Raw genomic sequence first — 14,841 nt, forward strand, 5'->3', positions numbered from 1 at the left:
TACCAAGGCATTATAAAGTGATATTAACACGTCACGTGATCTTGATTCTATCCCTCTGTTTATGCAGCCTAGAACTGTGTTGGCTTTTTTGGCAGCTGCTGCACACGGCTGGCTCATATTTAGTTGTCCAACAGTATCCCATTTTCATCTCCATATTATTGTATTCCATTCCCCACAGAGTGCTGACTTTCCTTCCAGAATCTGACCTCCATTAGCTTTGAGGTAGGACAGAGATTTGGACAAGTTTTCCCTAAGTGCCGCTAAAAATAGGAAGAAAGAAAAGTGGAGAATGGAGGGGCGTAGAACTCTTCCCTAACCGTGGTTGCAACTTAGACGTTCAATGTGTTCTTTGGTGCAGGATAATGCTGCAGGAAAATACGGCTGTGGGGTTCGTGAAGAACTCTGGAACATGAACAATCAAAATTACCTTCTTCCTGACCTCCTCCAACAGAGTCAGATTCCGCCAAACCCGATGAAAACTTCTGCTCAAGAACTGCAGAACAATCCTCCTGCTAACCAGGTCAAAGCTCCTAAACCAGTAACAAAGGTTAAACTTAAAAAAGTCTGGGTTGTTTTTTGTTTTTTGTTTTTTTTTAATGGGGAATGATGAACTTCTGGTTCTGGTGACCACCGCATCCTGTGTGTATGGGGAGAAGCAGAAGACAATTTTTTTTTTAAATTTGATTTATATGCCGCCCTTCTCCGAAGACTCATGGTGGCTTACAATGCGTTAAGCAATAGCCTTCATTCTTTTGTATATTTTATACAAAGTCAGCTTATTGCCCCCACAAACTGGGTCCTCATTTCACCTCCCTTAGAAAGGATGGAAGGCTGAGTCAACCTTGAGCCTGGGGAGATTCGAACCAGCAGAAATTGCAGGCAGCTGTGTTAATAACAGGGTGCACTAAACCACTGTACTATCAAGGCTCAAATGAGTGTCCAATTGTCTAATAGTTGCACAGCTCTGCAAAAATGGAAGTCAAGATGGCCCCCTGAGAAGCGATGCATCTGGGTTACCATTGATGAGAGAGTCCATCCATGGGAAGCTGAAGGAGCTATTTGGCTTTGGGTGTTTCCCGGAGGTTGATCAGATCGACTTTCTGCTCCTTCCCCTGGTCTATTATCCACATCCGCTTTTTGTAGAGTAGAAAGTGAGGGGGGTAAATCTCTTCTGCCCTGTTCCTAAGTAGAGTATCACTTGTGATCTTTGCTCATGGTCATGTCTCTTTCTCACATCATCCCGTTGGGTTTTGAGGGACCTTGGCTGGATTGACTCCTGGGGTGGGCTTCAAAAATTTTAGCAAAGGGTTCTCTGCCTGGTTGCTGGGTAGGCGTGGCCATGGTGGCCGTGGCCTAGTCGGCCTCCTGCACCATGGTGGGAGGAGGCATTTTTGTCCTCCCCAGGCTCCGGAGGCTTTCCTCGAACCTCCGGGAGGGCAAAAACAGGCTCCCCAGGCTCCGGAGGCCCTCTGGAGGCCAGAACTCGGCCCGTTTCTGGCCTTCCTGAAGTTCCAGTAGGCCCGTTTTTCACCCTCCCCAAGCCTCCGTGTGCGGCCTACACTTACCTGCACCCAAAACGGGCCGTGTGGGGACTCCTGGGAGGGGCGGGGCCAGCCAGAAGTGGGATTTAGGGTTCTCTGAACTGCACAGAATCTTAGCTAGAGGTTCTCCCGAACCCCTGCGAACCCCCAGCAGCCCACCCCTGATTGACTCCAGTTAATCACTGCCCTACTCCAGAAGGGTAGAACTCCCTTCTACCAGCAAAAACAGCAGTTCCATTTCAGGGCTGCAACCCCAAGGAATCAAACACAAAGTATGTGAGAGATCTCACAAGGTTGACTTATTACTTCGTCATATCCAGCCCATCAGCTGCAGCTCTTGGAACCTTGCAGCAAACAATCAGAGGTATATCCTTAATTTATTTTTGATTCTTATTTTTACACCAGGCACTGAACCCTGACGGTACCCCTTCCAAAAACAGTTCTTCTTCTACATCGTCTTTTACATCCTTCATTGATCCTAGACTTCTCCAAATCTCGCCTCCTTCCAGTCTGAGTGGACCAAACTGTGGTGCCCGTGAGTATAGACAAGGTCATCCTTGCCTCTTTTACCAAGTGGGTGGAACCAGGGGTGAAATTCAGCAGGTTCTGACAGGTTCTGGAGAACCGGTAGCGGAAATTTTGAGTAGTTCGGAGAACCGGCAAATACCACCTCTGGCTGGCCCCAGAGTGGGGAGGGAATGGAGATTTTGCAATATCCTTCCCCCAGGAGTGGGGAGGGAATGGGGATTTTGCAGTATCCTTCCCCTGGGGTGGGGTGGGAATGGAGATTTTACAATATCCTTCCCCCCAGGAGTGAGGAGGGAATGGGGATTTTGCAGTATCCTTCCCCGGGAGTGGGGTGGGAATGGAGACTTTGGAGTATCCTTCCCCTGCCATGCCCACCAAGCCACGCCCAGAGAACCGGTAGTAAAAAAATTGGAATTCCACCACTGGGTGGAACGATAATTTCCTGACACCCGGGATGAGGTCAAAGCTCGGTGGTAGAATGTATGGTTTCTATGCAGAGAATTTCAAGGCAGTCCCTGGAATCTTCAGAATTGGTTGAACAGACCATCAATGTAGGGTAGGCAGGACCAAGAAGCAAGAACTGCTCCAATATCAGTAGGGCCAGAGCTATTCCGGAGTAAATGCAGAACTTGGAAACTGTAATAAGAATTGTGGGGTTCTTGGTGCTCTCTGAGCTTATTTGTTTTGTTACAGACGTTTCATTGCCAAATTAGCTAGCATCATCAGTGCCAGAAGGGAGTGGGGTTTGCTTTCATACGCTGTCCTTCCCTACCCAGCTGTTTTTCTCCGTGGTAGTTCCTAAATTAGGGTATTGTTTTCTGTTTGATTGTTTGTCTGGGATTAATCCCTGCTTATCTGGGTGTTGGCTGCTGGATAGAATGTGTCCTGGTTTAAACAAGGAGCAAATCCCACTTCCGTCTAGCACTCATTGAGTCATGAAATATCTGCAAGGAAACAACCAAACTCAGAAAGCACCAAGGATCCCACAGCTCAACCCTGAGCTACAAATAATCACAGTCTTTTTACCCTGATTCCCCGAAAATAAGACCTCCCCTGATAATAAGCCCAATCGGGCTTTTGAGAGCATGCACTAAAATAACCCTCCCCTCAAATATGAGCCGAGGTGGCGCAGTGGTTAGAGTGCAGTACTGCAGCTACTTCAGCTGACTGCTAGTTCAGCAGATCAGTGGATCAAATCTCACCGGCTCAAGGTTGACTCAGCCTTCCATCCTTCCGAGGTGGGTAAAATGAGGACCCAGATTGTTAGGGGGCAATATGCTATTTAGTATACCGTCTTTGGTGTAAGCCGCCCAGAGTCCTCGGAGAGTGGACGGCATAGAAATATGACAAATAAATAAATAAATAAATAAAGCCCTCCCCAAAAATATTTAAACGCAGAGCTGGAAATCAGGTAAGACGGCAAGAGGAGCCGCATCTTGCTCCATGCATCCCAAAATAATAAGACTTCCCCAAAAATAAGGCCAAGCGCTTATTTCGGGGTTCAAAAAAATATAAGACAGGGTCTTATTTTCAGGAAAACACGGTAAATTAGAGCCTCGGTGGCACAGCAGACTAAAGCGCTGTTAAGTAGCACCAGCTGCCTGCAATTACTGCAAGTTCAAATCTCACCAGGCTCAAGGTTGACTCAGCCTTCCATCCTTTCGAGGTAGGTAAAATGAGGAGCCGGATTGTGGGGGCAATAAGCTGACTTTGTATATAAAAAGAACACCGCTTGGGGGGGGGCCCGAAATCCCTACTAAGCAGGTATATACAAAAGTATGAAGGCTATTGCTTAATGCATTGTAAGCCGCCCTGAGTCTCTGGAGAAGGGCGGCATATAAATCGAAACAATAAATAAATAAATAAATAAATAAATAAATAAATAAATAAATAAATAAATAAATAAATAAATAAATAAATAAATAAATTATTTGAAATGCTTCTTCCTGGATTTCTTGCCACCTGAACTCAGGTGTCCTTTCGGAGATAGTTGTCAACAGATTCATGTTCTATCTCTTGATTGTTCATGTCTGTCTCTCTTCCATTCCACCATGTGTAACAACCCTCATCGTAACCCATCCCACTCTTATTAGAAGGTCGAATATGGATGCCATGGACCTTCAGATGCTCAGGCCCATCGGTTATGCTCATCACTTCTCCTCTGCTTTTCCTCCCAGCGTCCAATGTGAAAATGGATCCTCCCAGCCGGCAAAATACAAGAAAAGGTTCTGTAGTCAACGTCAACCCTACGAATATCCGGCCGCAGAGTGACAGCCCTGAAATCCGCAAATATAAAAAGAAGTTCAATTCCGAGATCTTGTGTTCTGCGCTGTGGGGTGAGTAACGTGGTTTGAAGCCGAGAAGGAGGGCAGCCAACAGAGCCAGTTCTTTGCCCCTTTCAGCTGATGTAGGACACACACTTTTGAACGCAGAGCTCAAATGGGCTCCATGTTCGCCCCATGTCTGCTCAACCTGGTTTGGTTTGGCCTTAGCCCGTTGAGTTATCTGTGGTTTGATTGTGGATGGATCCAGGCATTAGGCTCTACTTAACAAACTATGGCTAAGCCATGGCTTAGTATAGTATCTGGATACAGTCATTGAATGCTAGGGTGATAGAAGAGATGGATGTTCAGTCAAGGAACCATTCTTGGGCACAAAGAACAGAGGGGGAAGATATTGCACTAGGAAAATGATTCATTTATTTATATCTTTATTACATCTTTCTGGAACCTCAACAAGATGTTGCTCTATAGAGTCTCTCTCTCTCTCTTTCTCACAGCAGACTAACAAGTCTGTCCAGCCGGAAGATGAATAGTTGTCTGCCACATCTATTCATCTCCGCCCCCTGCCTTTGATCCCCAGAGCTAGGGTGGGGTTTTGCTAGCAGGAGTGGCTCTTCCATCCCGAGGACTGGCCCATAGATTTCCACTGCTCTCCTTTCCTCTGCCTTCTATGCATCAGGCACTGGACCCAGCTGTTCCTCCACTTCCTCATCAGCCACCTCCAGACCTGGGGGCTGTTGACTCTCCATCTGAGGGCTGCCGGATGGCCCAGGCTCCACCTCTGTCTCTCTCTCTCTCTCTCTCTGACAGCTCCATTCCCTCTCCCCCCTCAGAGCTCTCAGGTTGCCTTGATGCTGTTGGAAGAAATCTCCTTCTAGGTTCTGCTCCAAGTGGGGAAAAAGACACTGGAAACATGGAGACTGCTTGGAAAGATGGTTTAATGGTGGACAGGATCACATGGCTTGAGTTCCTGAACAGAAAAGGGGGCAGATACAGCAAATCCTCGGGTTTTTATGCTCTCTCTGGCTCTGCATTTCTTGGGGCCCCAAAAGAGTATCCTGATTGGTTGTCAGACTCCCAGGGGTTGGGGGTCTTAGCTAGCCTTGCTGGCTGATGGTCACATGTGCTTCCCAGGTCACATGTGGTGAGTTTCTGCTGCTATTGTGTAGAGGGCTAATCCTATCTTTGTTGGATCTTTGGCAATTCCTACTATAGCTCTGCCTGAAGGAGGCAGATCTTTGTTATGTAGAATAGACTGGCTCAGGCCTTAAGGGCCCATTAACAAAGGGTGGGGGGCAGGAAGGTGGGAGCTGCTTTGTCTGTAAAATATGCTTCTCCATTTCTCATCCAGGGAAATATAATATTCTGCCTTTTTCATATTTCCTAAAATATTTCACTCTTCCAGGAAAGGGGTGGGTGCTAACTTCCTACAATGCTGACCCACGCTGCCTCCTTCTCTGGTTCGGCAGCTGGAGAGCCCGACAGACCACAACAAACCTAGTCCTCTCTCCAGCTGGTGGAGGCATTGGGACTGGTGAAGGAGGTCTGGCATCTTCTCCCAAGGTGTCCATTGAGATGCATCTACTTCCCTCAGTTCTGGAATGTACTGAGGGCATCAGCTGATGGTTACCATGGGTTCCTACCTCAAAGTTCAATATACCAAAAGCAGGACTCCACTCTCAGTCGTTTCAGCATACATTCTTGTGGTTCTCCACCGGCGTTCATTTTTCATCTTTCCGACATCAAGCGACAGGCTTCAGAAAGCCGGCACAATATTTTCCCCATGCCTTTCTGCTTTGACTTAAGTCTTAAATGAGAAACAAAATAAATGAATGAAAACGCCAGGAAAAAAATTACCCCAGGAAATGTAAATTTACAGTTTACAGCTCTCTGGGTTTCGTTTGATGTATGTTTGGAAGAGGCCAAGTTTTTAAATTAAGAACAGAGCAGCATAGCAAAGCTGGTAATGATATGTGTGCTGAGGTGGAGAACGCTATCTTCTTATCAGACTCTTGCTTGGCGCTTCCATGGCCTCCCTACCCTGCCCCACGATACACAATTCTTCCCCCCTTTTTTTTTTTCATTCTTTCCATCACAACTTTCCTTATCAACCGTATCAACAGGGCCCAGGACCTAATGGAAAATTCATCTCCTTCAGATGTCTGTTTGAATCAGTGGAACAGCTGGCCTCCAGAAGTTGAGAATGCTCCAACAGTGGAGGTTTTTAAGAAGATGTTGGAACAACCATTTGTCTAAAATGGTGTAGGGTTTCCTGCCAGAGCAGGGGGTTGGACTAGAAGACCTCTAAATTCCCTTCCAACTCTGTTCATCTGCAACTCATGTGCAATCAGTCACAAATTGGCTTCCGTGGATCTTACACCACACTTAAGTGGTTAGTAGAGGGGGCGTGCATAAGTGCACTGACGGGCCTATCGTCCCCATCACTGTATTTTTATTGTTTTATTCTTGCTCTTTTTTTTTCTTTTTTTTAAAATTTGATTTATATGCCGCCCTTCTCCGGAGACTCAGGGCGGCTTACAATGCATTAAGCAATTGCCTTCATCCTTTTGTATATTTATACAAAGTCAGCTTATTGCCCCCACAAACTGGGTCCTCAATTTACCTACCTTAGAAAGGATGGAAGGCTGAGTCAACTTTGAGCCTGGTGAGATTCGAACTTACAGTAATTGCAGACAGCTGGTGTTAATCACAATGCTATCAGTCTGCTGAGCCATCAGTCCCTGTGTTTTTGTTTGACAAGTTCTAATAAATAAATAAATAGACCCATCCACATTTTCTTTGGTCCAAAAATTTGCTGGGGGATACACTCTGTTCCAGTGGTGAAATCCAATTTTTTTTTTTAACTACCGGTTCTGTGGGCGTGGCTTGGTGGGCATGGCAGGGGAAGGATACTGCAAAATCCCCATTCCCTCCCCACTCCTGGGGGAAAGATATTGCAAAATCTCCATTCCCACCCCACTCCAGGGGAAGGATACTACAAAATCCCCATTCCCTCCCCACTCCTGGGGGAAGGATATTGCAAAATCTCCATTCCCACCCCACTCCAGGGAAAGGATATTGCAAAATCCCCATTCCCTCCCCACTCCTGGGGGAAGGATATTGCAAAATCTCCATTCCCACCCCACTCGGAGGCCAGCCAGAGGTAGCATTTGCCAGTTCTCTGAACTACTCAAAATTTCCGCTACCGGTTCTTTGAAGAACTCAAAATTTCCACTATTGGCTCTCCAGAACCTGTCAGAACCTGCTGGATTTCACCCCTGCTCTGTTCTTGGATTTTTCCAGGGTATTTGCTTTGACCCAAACCATGATTGAAACAAAACCAGGATTTCCTTACAGTGAGCAGACCCAGCTATTCCAAAATTCCGTTTTGTAAGCCCATGCTCTCTTCTTTGCACGTCAACAGGGGTGAATTTACTGGTTGGATCCGAAAACGGATTGTGGCTTCTGGACCGCAGTGGACAAGGTCGCGTTTACTCCTTGATTAGCAGGAGGCGCTTTCAACAGATGGACGTGTTGGAAGGACTGAACGTGCTAATTACCATCTCAGGTTTGTTTGCTTGTCTAAAAACTTCTGGCCTAACATTCAAAATCAAGTAATGAGAGAGGGGGAGGATTAGACTATAAAGTGGATTATAAAATGTCAGCCCTTGCCAAACTTTATCAAGATGATAAGTCCTCACTTATTGCATCACGGTATGGCATGCCGGTCTGACAGCCGCGGATAGAAAAAGACTACAGAGGGTGGTGAGCCCAGCACAAAACATTGTGAGTTGTTCCTTGATACAACTAGATGAGATCTCTAGGGATCGCTGCCTTAGAAGAGTGAGGAAAAATCTCAGGGACGACTCTCACCCTGGTCGTCACTTCTTTACCCTCCTACCATCGGAAAGGAGATATAGAAGTATAGCCAGCCGCACAAACAGGCTGAAGAAGAGTTTTTATCCTTGGGCTGTCAGACTTCTGAATGAGAAATAACATCATCACTACGTAGTGTGATGGACTGCACAGCCGGTGCAATTTGCAACATGTTCACACCGGTGCAATAGGACTGGGTGTTTTGTTGATATGATTTATTGGTTAGGGATTTTCTGTCTTCACTGTGAGTTGTATTGTGTTGGAGAGGAGGGGTGCACTGAGGGAGCTCAACCAATATCTCACTGTACATATGTTGTGCGCTGACAATAAAGATTTGAATTTGATGATCAGGGATCTGAAGACTACACCATACAATGAATGGTTAAGGGAAGTACCCTGTTTCCCCGAAAATAAGACATCCCCTGATAATAAACCCAATTGGGCTTTTGAGCGCATGCACTAAAATAAGTCCTCCGCTGAAAATAAGCCCTCCCTGAAAATATTTAAATGCATCCACAGCCGGTCCCTGTCATTTCCTCTGGTTTCCTCCATGCACCCCAAAATAACAAGACCTCCCCGAAAATAAGGCCAAGTGCTTATTTCGGGGTTCAAAAAAAATTTAAGACGGGGTCTTATTTTCGGAGAAACACGGTAGGTATGTTTATCCTAACAAAAAGAAGGTTTAAGGGAGATCTGATAGCATCTTCCAATACTTGAAGGGCTGTCACAAGGGAAGAAGGGATCGATTTATTCTCCAGAGCAGCTGAAGCAATGGATGGAAGCCTTATTAAAATCATTTAACAAGGTTCTCTGCCCTAATAACTGGCTGGTGGGTGTGGCCATGGTGGGTGTGGCCAGGGGTTGTGACAGGCAGCACTCAGCCTCCTGCACTCCCCTGGGAGCAAAAACGGGCCGCAGAGGCCGCGCTGCACCATCCTGTGCCCCGTTTTGGACCTAGTAGGACTCCCTATAGCCCCTGGGAGAAAAAAAACAGGCTGGGGGGGGGCTGCACCGCACCCCCTGTGTCCTGCTTTGGGCCTAGTAGGCATCCCTGCAGCCTCCTAGGAGCAAAAATAGGCCGTGGGGGGCCATGCCGCACCTCCCCGTGTCCCGTTTTGGGCCTAGTAGGACTCCCTGCACTTACCTGGGAACCAAAACGGGGCGCGTGGGGACTTCTGGAAAGGGAGGGGAGGGGAGGGGCTAGGCCAGCCAGCAATTTAACAGCCGGTTTGTCCGTCGTGCTGCGAACCGGTTGAATCCCACCGCTGATGGAGGCTCATCAGAGGGGGATACCGCCTGGAAATAAGGAGGAATTTCCTGACAGGGAGAATGATTAATCAACAGAACAGGTATGGATGCTCCATCATTGGAGGTTTTCAAGAAAAGATTGAATAGCCATTTGTCCAGGATGGTATAAGGACTCCTGCCTTGAGCAGAGGGTAGGACTAGAAGACCTCCAAGGTCCCTCCCAGCCCTATGATTCTAAGGTCCAGCTTAGCCCAACCATGACAGTGATGTAATTGTCTGCAGAAGTACGTTTAATATGCTCCTCTTTTTTTTTCTGCTTCTGTTCCAATCCGTGCAGGCAAAAAGAATAAGCTACGGGTGTATTATCTGTCTTGGCTACGAAACAAGATCTTGCGGAACGATCCCGACGTGGAGAAACGACAAGGCTGGGTCTCGGTGGGCGACCTAGAAGGCTGTGTACACTACAAAGTTGGTGAGGGTCTTCCTTTCCCTGGAAGGGCACCGAACACTGTTAAAATAAGAGTCAGGCAAAGTGAGGGTCATTCTAGGTAGGTAGGTAGGTAGATATGCATCTATATCTATCCATCTATCTCTCTGTATCTCTATCTGTCTATCTTGTCTATTTATCTATCTCTCTGTTATCTATCTATCTATCTATCTATCTATCTATCTATCTATCTATCTATCTAACTATCTATCTGTTATCCATCCATCCATCTCTCTCCCTCCCCTCCCTCTCTCTCTCTCTCTCTCTGTATCTCTGTCTATCTGTCTATCTCTCTGTTATCCATCCATCCATCTATCTATCTATCTATCTATCTCCAAAGCTGCTCTAGGTTCCGTAACTCCATCTTCCCATTTTTCATGCCTCTAAAGATGGGTTGAACCAACTCCCATCATCTTCAGACAGCATCCCCTGGAGATTATGGGAGGCTGAAATCCAGCACATCTGGTGGGCATCCAGTTGGAAGACCCTTGAAGATCAGATTCATGAAGTTCAGGTTGAACACTGCTGACCAGTCTGATGGCCCTTAGATGGATTAGACCAAGAGTGTCAAACTCAATTTCGTTGAGGGCCACATCAGGCTTGTTTGACCTTGGGGGGGGACTGTGGGGAGTGGCTAGTTCGATGTCACTCATGTCCGGGGCGCAGGTGGTAGCCCGAGGGCTCTGCCAGCGAAAACAGGCTCTCAAGCTCCGTTTTCAGCTGCGACGGCCTCCTGCAATCCTCTGCCAGTGAAAACGGAGATTGGGAAGGCTGCACGCGGCCCTCCCGAGTTCCGTTTTCTCTGGTAGAGGCACCGTGGGCTAGTCCCTAACTGTTTCCAGGGTGGCCCCGTGAGCAAGATCTAAACACCCCACAGGCCAAATCTGGGCCCCAGGCCTTGATTTTAATACCCCTGGATTAGACTATTATGGGCACGTGAGATGCGGCAAAAAAAAAAAAAAAATTACACAGAAGCAATTTCACGACAGAAATATATGACAGAAACCAATCTGTTTATTTATTGGCACAATCTAGATTTGGAGGTTAATGCAACCCTTGTTTGTTCAACGCAGGATCCCGGAATATATCTTACGACTATATGCAGTGTGCTGAGACAAGTTATTTGCACACAATCTGTAGAATGAGAAGGGGGCTATTGAGATAATATCTTACCGAGATTTATATTATCGTTGATGCTCTGTTTTTAACATAAGTCATTACATAATGATTCCGCTGGGGCTTGATTACTTTCCGTTCGTTTTAGCTTTGAATTATTCCTGAATGAATATGCAAATCAGGAATGGTAGTAGATCCAGGAGCTGGAATCCTGGGATAAACCGACCAAGGTCTTTGCGTGACCCTCAACTCTCTACGGCATCGTAGATCAAAATCCTGTTACATTCGGCTACATGCTCTGGCTGTTTAAACAGTGATTTGGAATTCTCTCTCAATCTTTATGCCCAGCCAATTAAAAAAGAAATGATTGCCTTCCAGTGAAATACGAGAGGATCAAGTTCCTGGTGATTGCCGTGAAGAATTCGGTGGAAGTCTACGCCTGGGCTCCCAAGCCATATCACAAATTTATGGCTTTTAAGGTAAACGGCAGAACTTAAAATCAATCCAATTAGTGCCTTTTTGTTGAGGGTCCTGGGAATATTTGGCTTGCGAAGGAGGCTAAGGAATCGAAGTGAAAGGATTTTCAACCGATTGCATTTTGTCGGATTTGTAGAAGGGTGGAGGGCAGTTGTTATAGGGAAGTGGTGTAAATCTGTTTTAAATCCATGCTTAGGTTTATCCAAACTCTTAACTGATTTGCTTTTCATGTAGAGCTGGGGGAGGCGGAGTTAAATGTGTCATCAGCTTAGAATCCTGACTTTGCCGCAAATGTTCCGGATCTAGCCTCCCTTGAATTCCATTGACCCTTAAGGTAAAATTGAAGATTCCCCTCGCACATATGTGCTAGTCGTTTCCAACTCTAGGGGGCGGTGCTCATCTCCGTTTCAAAGCCGAAGAGCCAGCGCTGTCCGGAGATGTCTCCGTTGTCATGTGGCCGGCATGACTCAACGCCAAAGGCGCACGGAACGCTGTTACCAAAGGCAGTCCCTATTTTTCTACTTGCATTTTTTACGTGCTTTCGAACTGCTAGGTTGGCAGAAGCTGGGACAAGTCACGGGAACTCACCCCGTTACGCGGCACTGGGGATTCGAACCGCTGAACTGCCGACCTTTTAATCAACAAGCTCAGCATCTTGGCCACTGAGCCACCGAGTCCCTGCTCCACTGACCTTTATCTGGCACCAATTTAATGCTGACCGTTAATTTATTTATTTATTTATTTATTTATTTATTTATTTATTTATTTATTTATTATATTTCTATACCGCCTTTCTCCCGTAGGACTCAAGGCAGTGTACAGTCAAGAAAAATATAGACACACAAACATCATAAAATTGCTAATTAAAATTATTACTTAGTTTGATCAATTAAATAAAACCCAGAATTAGATAACATAATTGGGTAGATTCTTGTGTGTAGGTTTGAATAAATCTTTTGTGTTGTCCTGATCCTTTGTGCCTGACTTTTTCAGCCTGTATCTGCCTTTCTACCTACCAGTATGTCAACTCTGTCTCTGTTTTCATTGTGTCTACTTCATAAGAAAGTTGGAACATGAGTAGGCAGGGAGTTTGAGTCACTTGGAGTGGTGTCAAGATCAGTAAGGTGGCAGCTGCGGGGTCACCGTCCGTGGCCCCCACCCCTTTTGTATGGGCATCAATACCCCACGTGCAATGCCACGCCCATCATCTTGCACATTTGAGTCCCTCAGTTGGACATTGATGTCGTGGGAATCTGCTCAGACCCAAGTTCATAACTGCAGGTCATCGGGATCCCGCTAATAAAGCCAAATGTGTTGATCTGTCTTTCTGCAGTCTTTCACCTCACTTCCTCAAAAACCACTTTTGGTTGATTTGACTGTGGAGAACGGGCAGCGGCTGAAAGTTATCTATGGGTCAGCTGTAGGATTTCATGCCATTGATGTGGACTCCGGCTCGGTGTATGACCTATATTTGCCGACACATGTAAGTATCTCCTTTGGAGACATTTTTAACGATCTGCGTGAACTTTCCAGACCATGAGAGTTTAGATATAGACTCTACTAGATGTTGGTGTAGCATTTTTAACTATCCAGCTTGATTGATTGATGATGATGATGATGATGATGATGATGATGATGATGAGCCACGGTGGCGCAGTGGTTAGAGTGCAGTACTGCAGGCTACTTCTGCTGACTGCCGACTGACTGCAATTTGGCAGTTCGAATCTCACCAGGCTCAAGATTGACTCAGCCTTCCATCCTTCCGAGGTGGGTAAAATGAGGACCCAGATTGTTGGGGGCAAGAGGCTGACTCTGTAAACCGCTTAGAGAGGGCTGTGAAGCACTGTGAAGCAGTATATAAGTCTAAGTGCTATCGCTATTGCTTCCTTCCTTTCCTCCTTCCATCCATCCATCCTCCCTCAGTCCCTCTGTCATTCTCCTTCCTGGTGGCACAGTGATTAGAATGCAGTATTGCAGGCTAACTCTGCCCACTGCCAGCAGTTCGATCCTGATTGGCTCAAGGTTGACTCAGCCTTCCATCCATTCCGAGGTGGGTAAATGAGGACCCAGATTGTTGGGGGCAAGAGGCTGACTCCGTAAACTGCTTAGAGAGGGCTGTAAAAGCACTGTGAAGCAGTATATAAGTCTAAGTGCTATTGCTTTTCCTTTTCTCCTTCCTTCCTTCCTTCCTTCCTTCCTTCCTTCCTTCCTTCCCTCCCTCCCTCCCTCCTTCCTTCCTTCCTTCCTTCCTTCCTTCCTTCCTTCCTTCCTTCCTTCCTTCCTTCTTTCCTTCCCAGTGGTTAGAATGCAGTATTGCAGACTAAATCTACCCACTGCCAGGAGTTCGATCCTGACCGACTCAAAGTTAACTCAGCTTTCCATCCTTCCGAGGACCCAGATTGTTGGGGACAATATGCTGACTCTGTAAACCGCTTAGAGAGGGATGGAAAGCACTGTAAAGTGGTATATAAGCCTAAGCGCTATTGCTATTGCTATTATGTAGGATAATTTTCCCCGCTCATGTATCCTCTTGATGTGTGGGCTTCAATTCCCAGAATTCTCCAGGGTTTCTTGGCTTTTGCTGGGACGTCAACCCATCTGCAGGGCATCAGGTTGAGACGGGTTGATTTTAAATGACGTCTTTGGAAACAGAACCATTGGGCTCAATTGTGTTTGTAAGTCCGAGGACTTACTTATACTGCATAGTTCCAGGTTCGTTTTGAATCCTTCCCTTAGGCCCACGCAAAATAAGTCGGTTTTAGGACATTGTGTGAAGATTAAAGAGGTCATCGGATGTCCTGAATAAAAAGTAAACCAGCCAATGAAAAGGGATAATGTTTCTGAAGAAAAGATTGGTTTCGGCAGCAAACTCCCAATTCAATTATCTGCGCGAGGAGCAATCTTTCCCTGTTGGTTGCCCTCAATAGGGGGTCTCCCCTAGGAGACATCTGTGGCTCCGATTTTGGCTCGCTTGTCACCACTAAGATGGAACACACTAAAAATACACCTTCCCTCAAGAGGGTAGAAATTGAAGAACGATTACTGTCCTCCTCCTGAGCTGTAGCTGTCAGGATTGGAGACGTGAATAATTCTCTTCCGAAATTCTCCATTTGGAAGCCGGCATCTTTGAAAGCCAACGGACTGAACACGTTGACTCTGAACCTCTCTCCCTCTCTCTCTCTGTCTCTCTCTGTCTCTCTGTCTCTGTCTCTGTCTCTGTCTCTGTCTCTGTCTCTGTCTCTCTCTCTCTCTCTCTCTCTCTCTCTCTCTTGCCTTCTTGCTTTCG

At 46.4% G+C, this 14,841-nt stretch overlaps 1 protein-coding gene across 1 annotated transcript in view; it reads left to right on the forward strand.

The window, feature by feature from the left end:
- The window catches only part of NRK (Nik related kinase), a 74,036-nt gene that overhangs the window by 54,637 nt on the left and 4,558 nt on the right, over positions 1-14,841 (forward strand). The window contains exons 20-26 of the mRNA XM_070951778.1: positions 359-520; positions 1,947-2,076; positions 4,247-4,405; positions 7,776-7,919; positions 9,813-9,947; positions 11,457-11,557; positions 12,889-13,038. Of these exons, the coding sequence (XP_070807879.1) occupies positions 359-520; positions 1,947-2,076; positions 4,247-4,405; positions 7,776-7,919; positions 9,813-9,947; positions 11,457-11,557; positions 12,889-13,038 (981 nt within the window). The remainder of the gene's footprint in view (positions 1-358; positions 521-1,946; positions 2,077-4,246; positions 4,406-7,775; positions 7,920-9,812; positions 9,948-11,456; positions 11,558-12,888; positions 13,039-14,841) is intronic.

This window comes from Pituophis catenifer, unplaced genomic scaffold (assembly GCF_029215685.1).
Source record: "Pituophis catenifer annectens isolate HBS135680 unplaced genomic scaffold, rPitCat1.0.hap2 SCAF_11, whole genome shotgun sequence".
NCBI classification, from domain to species: Eukaryota; Metazoa; Chordata; class Lepidosauria; order Squamata; family Colubridae; genus Pituophis; species Pituophis catenifer.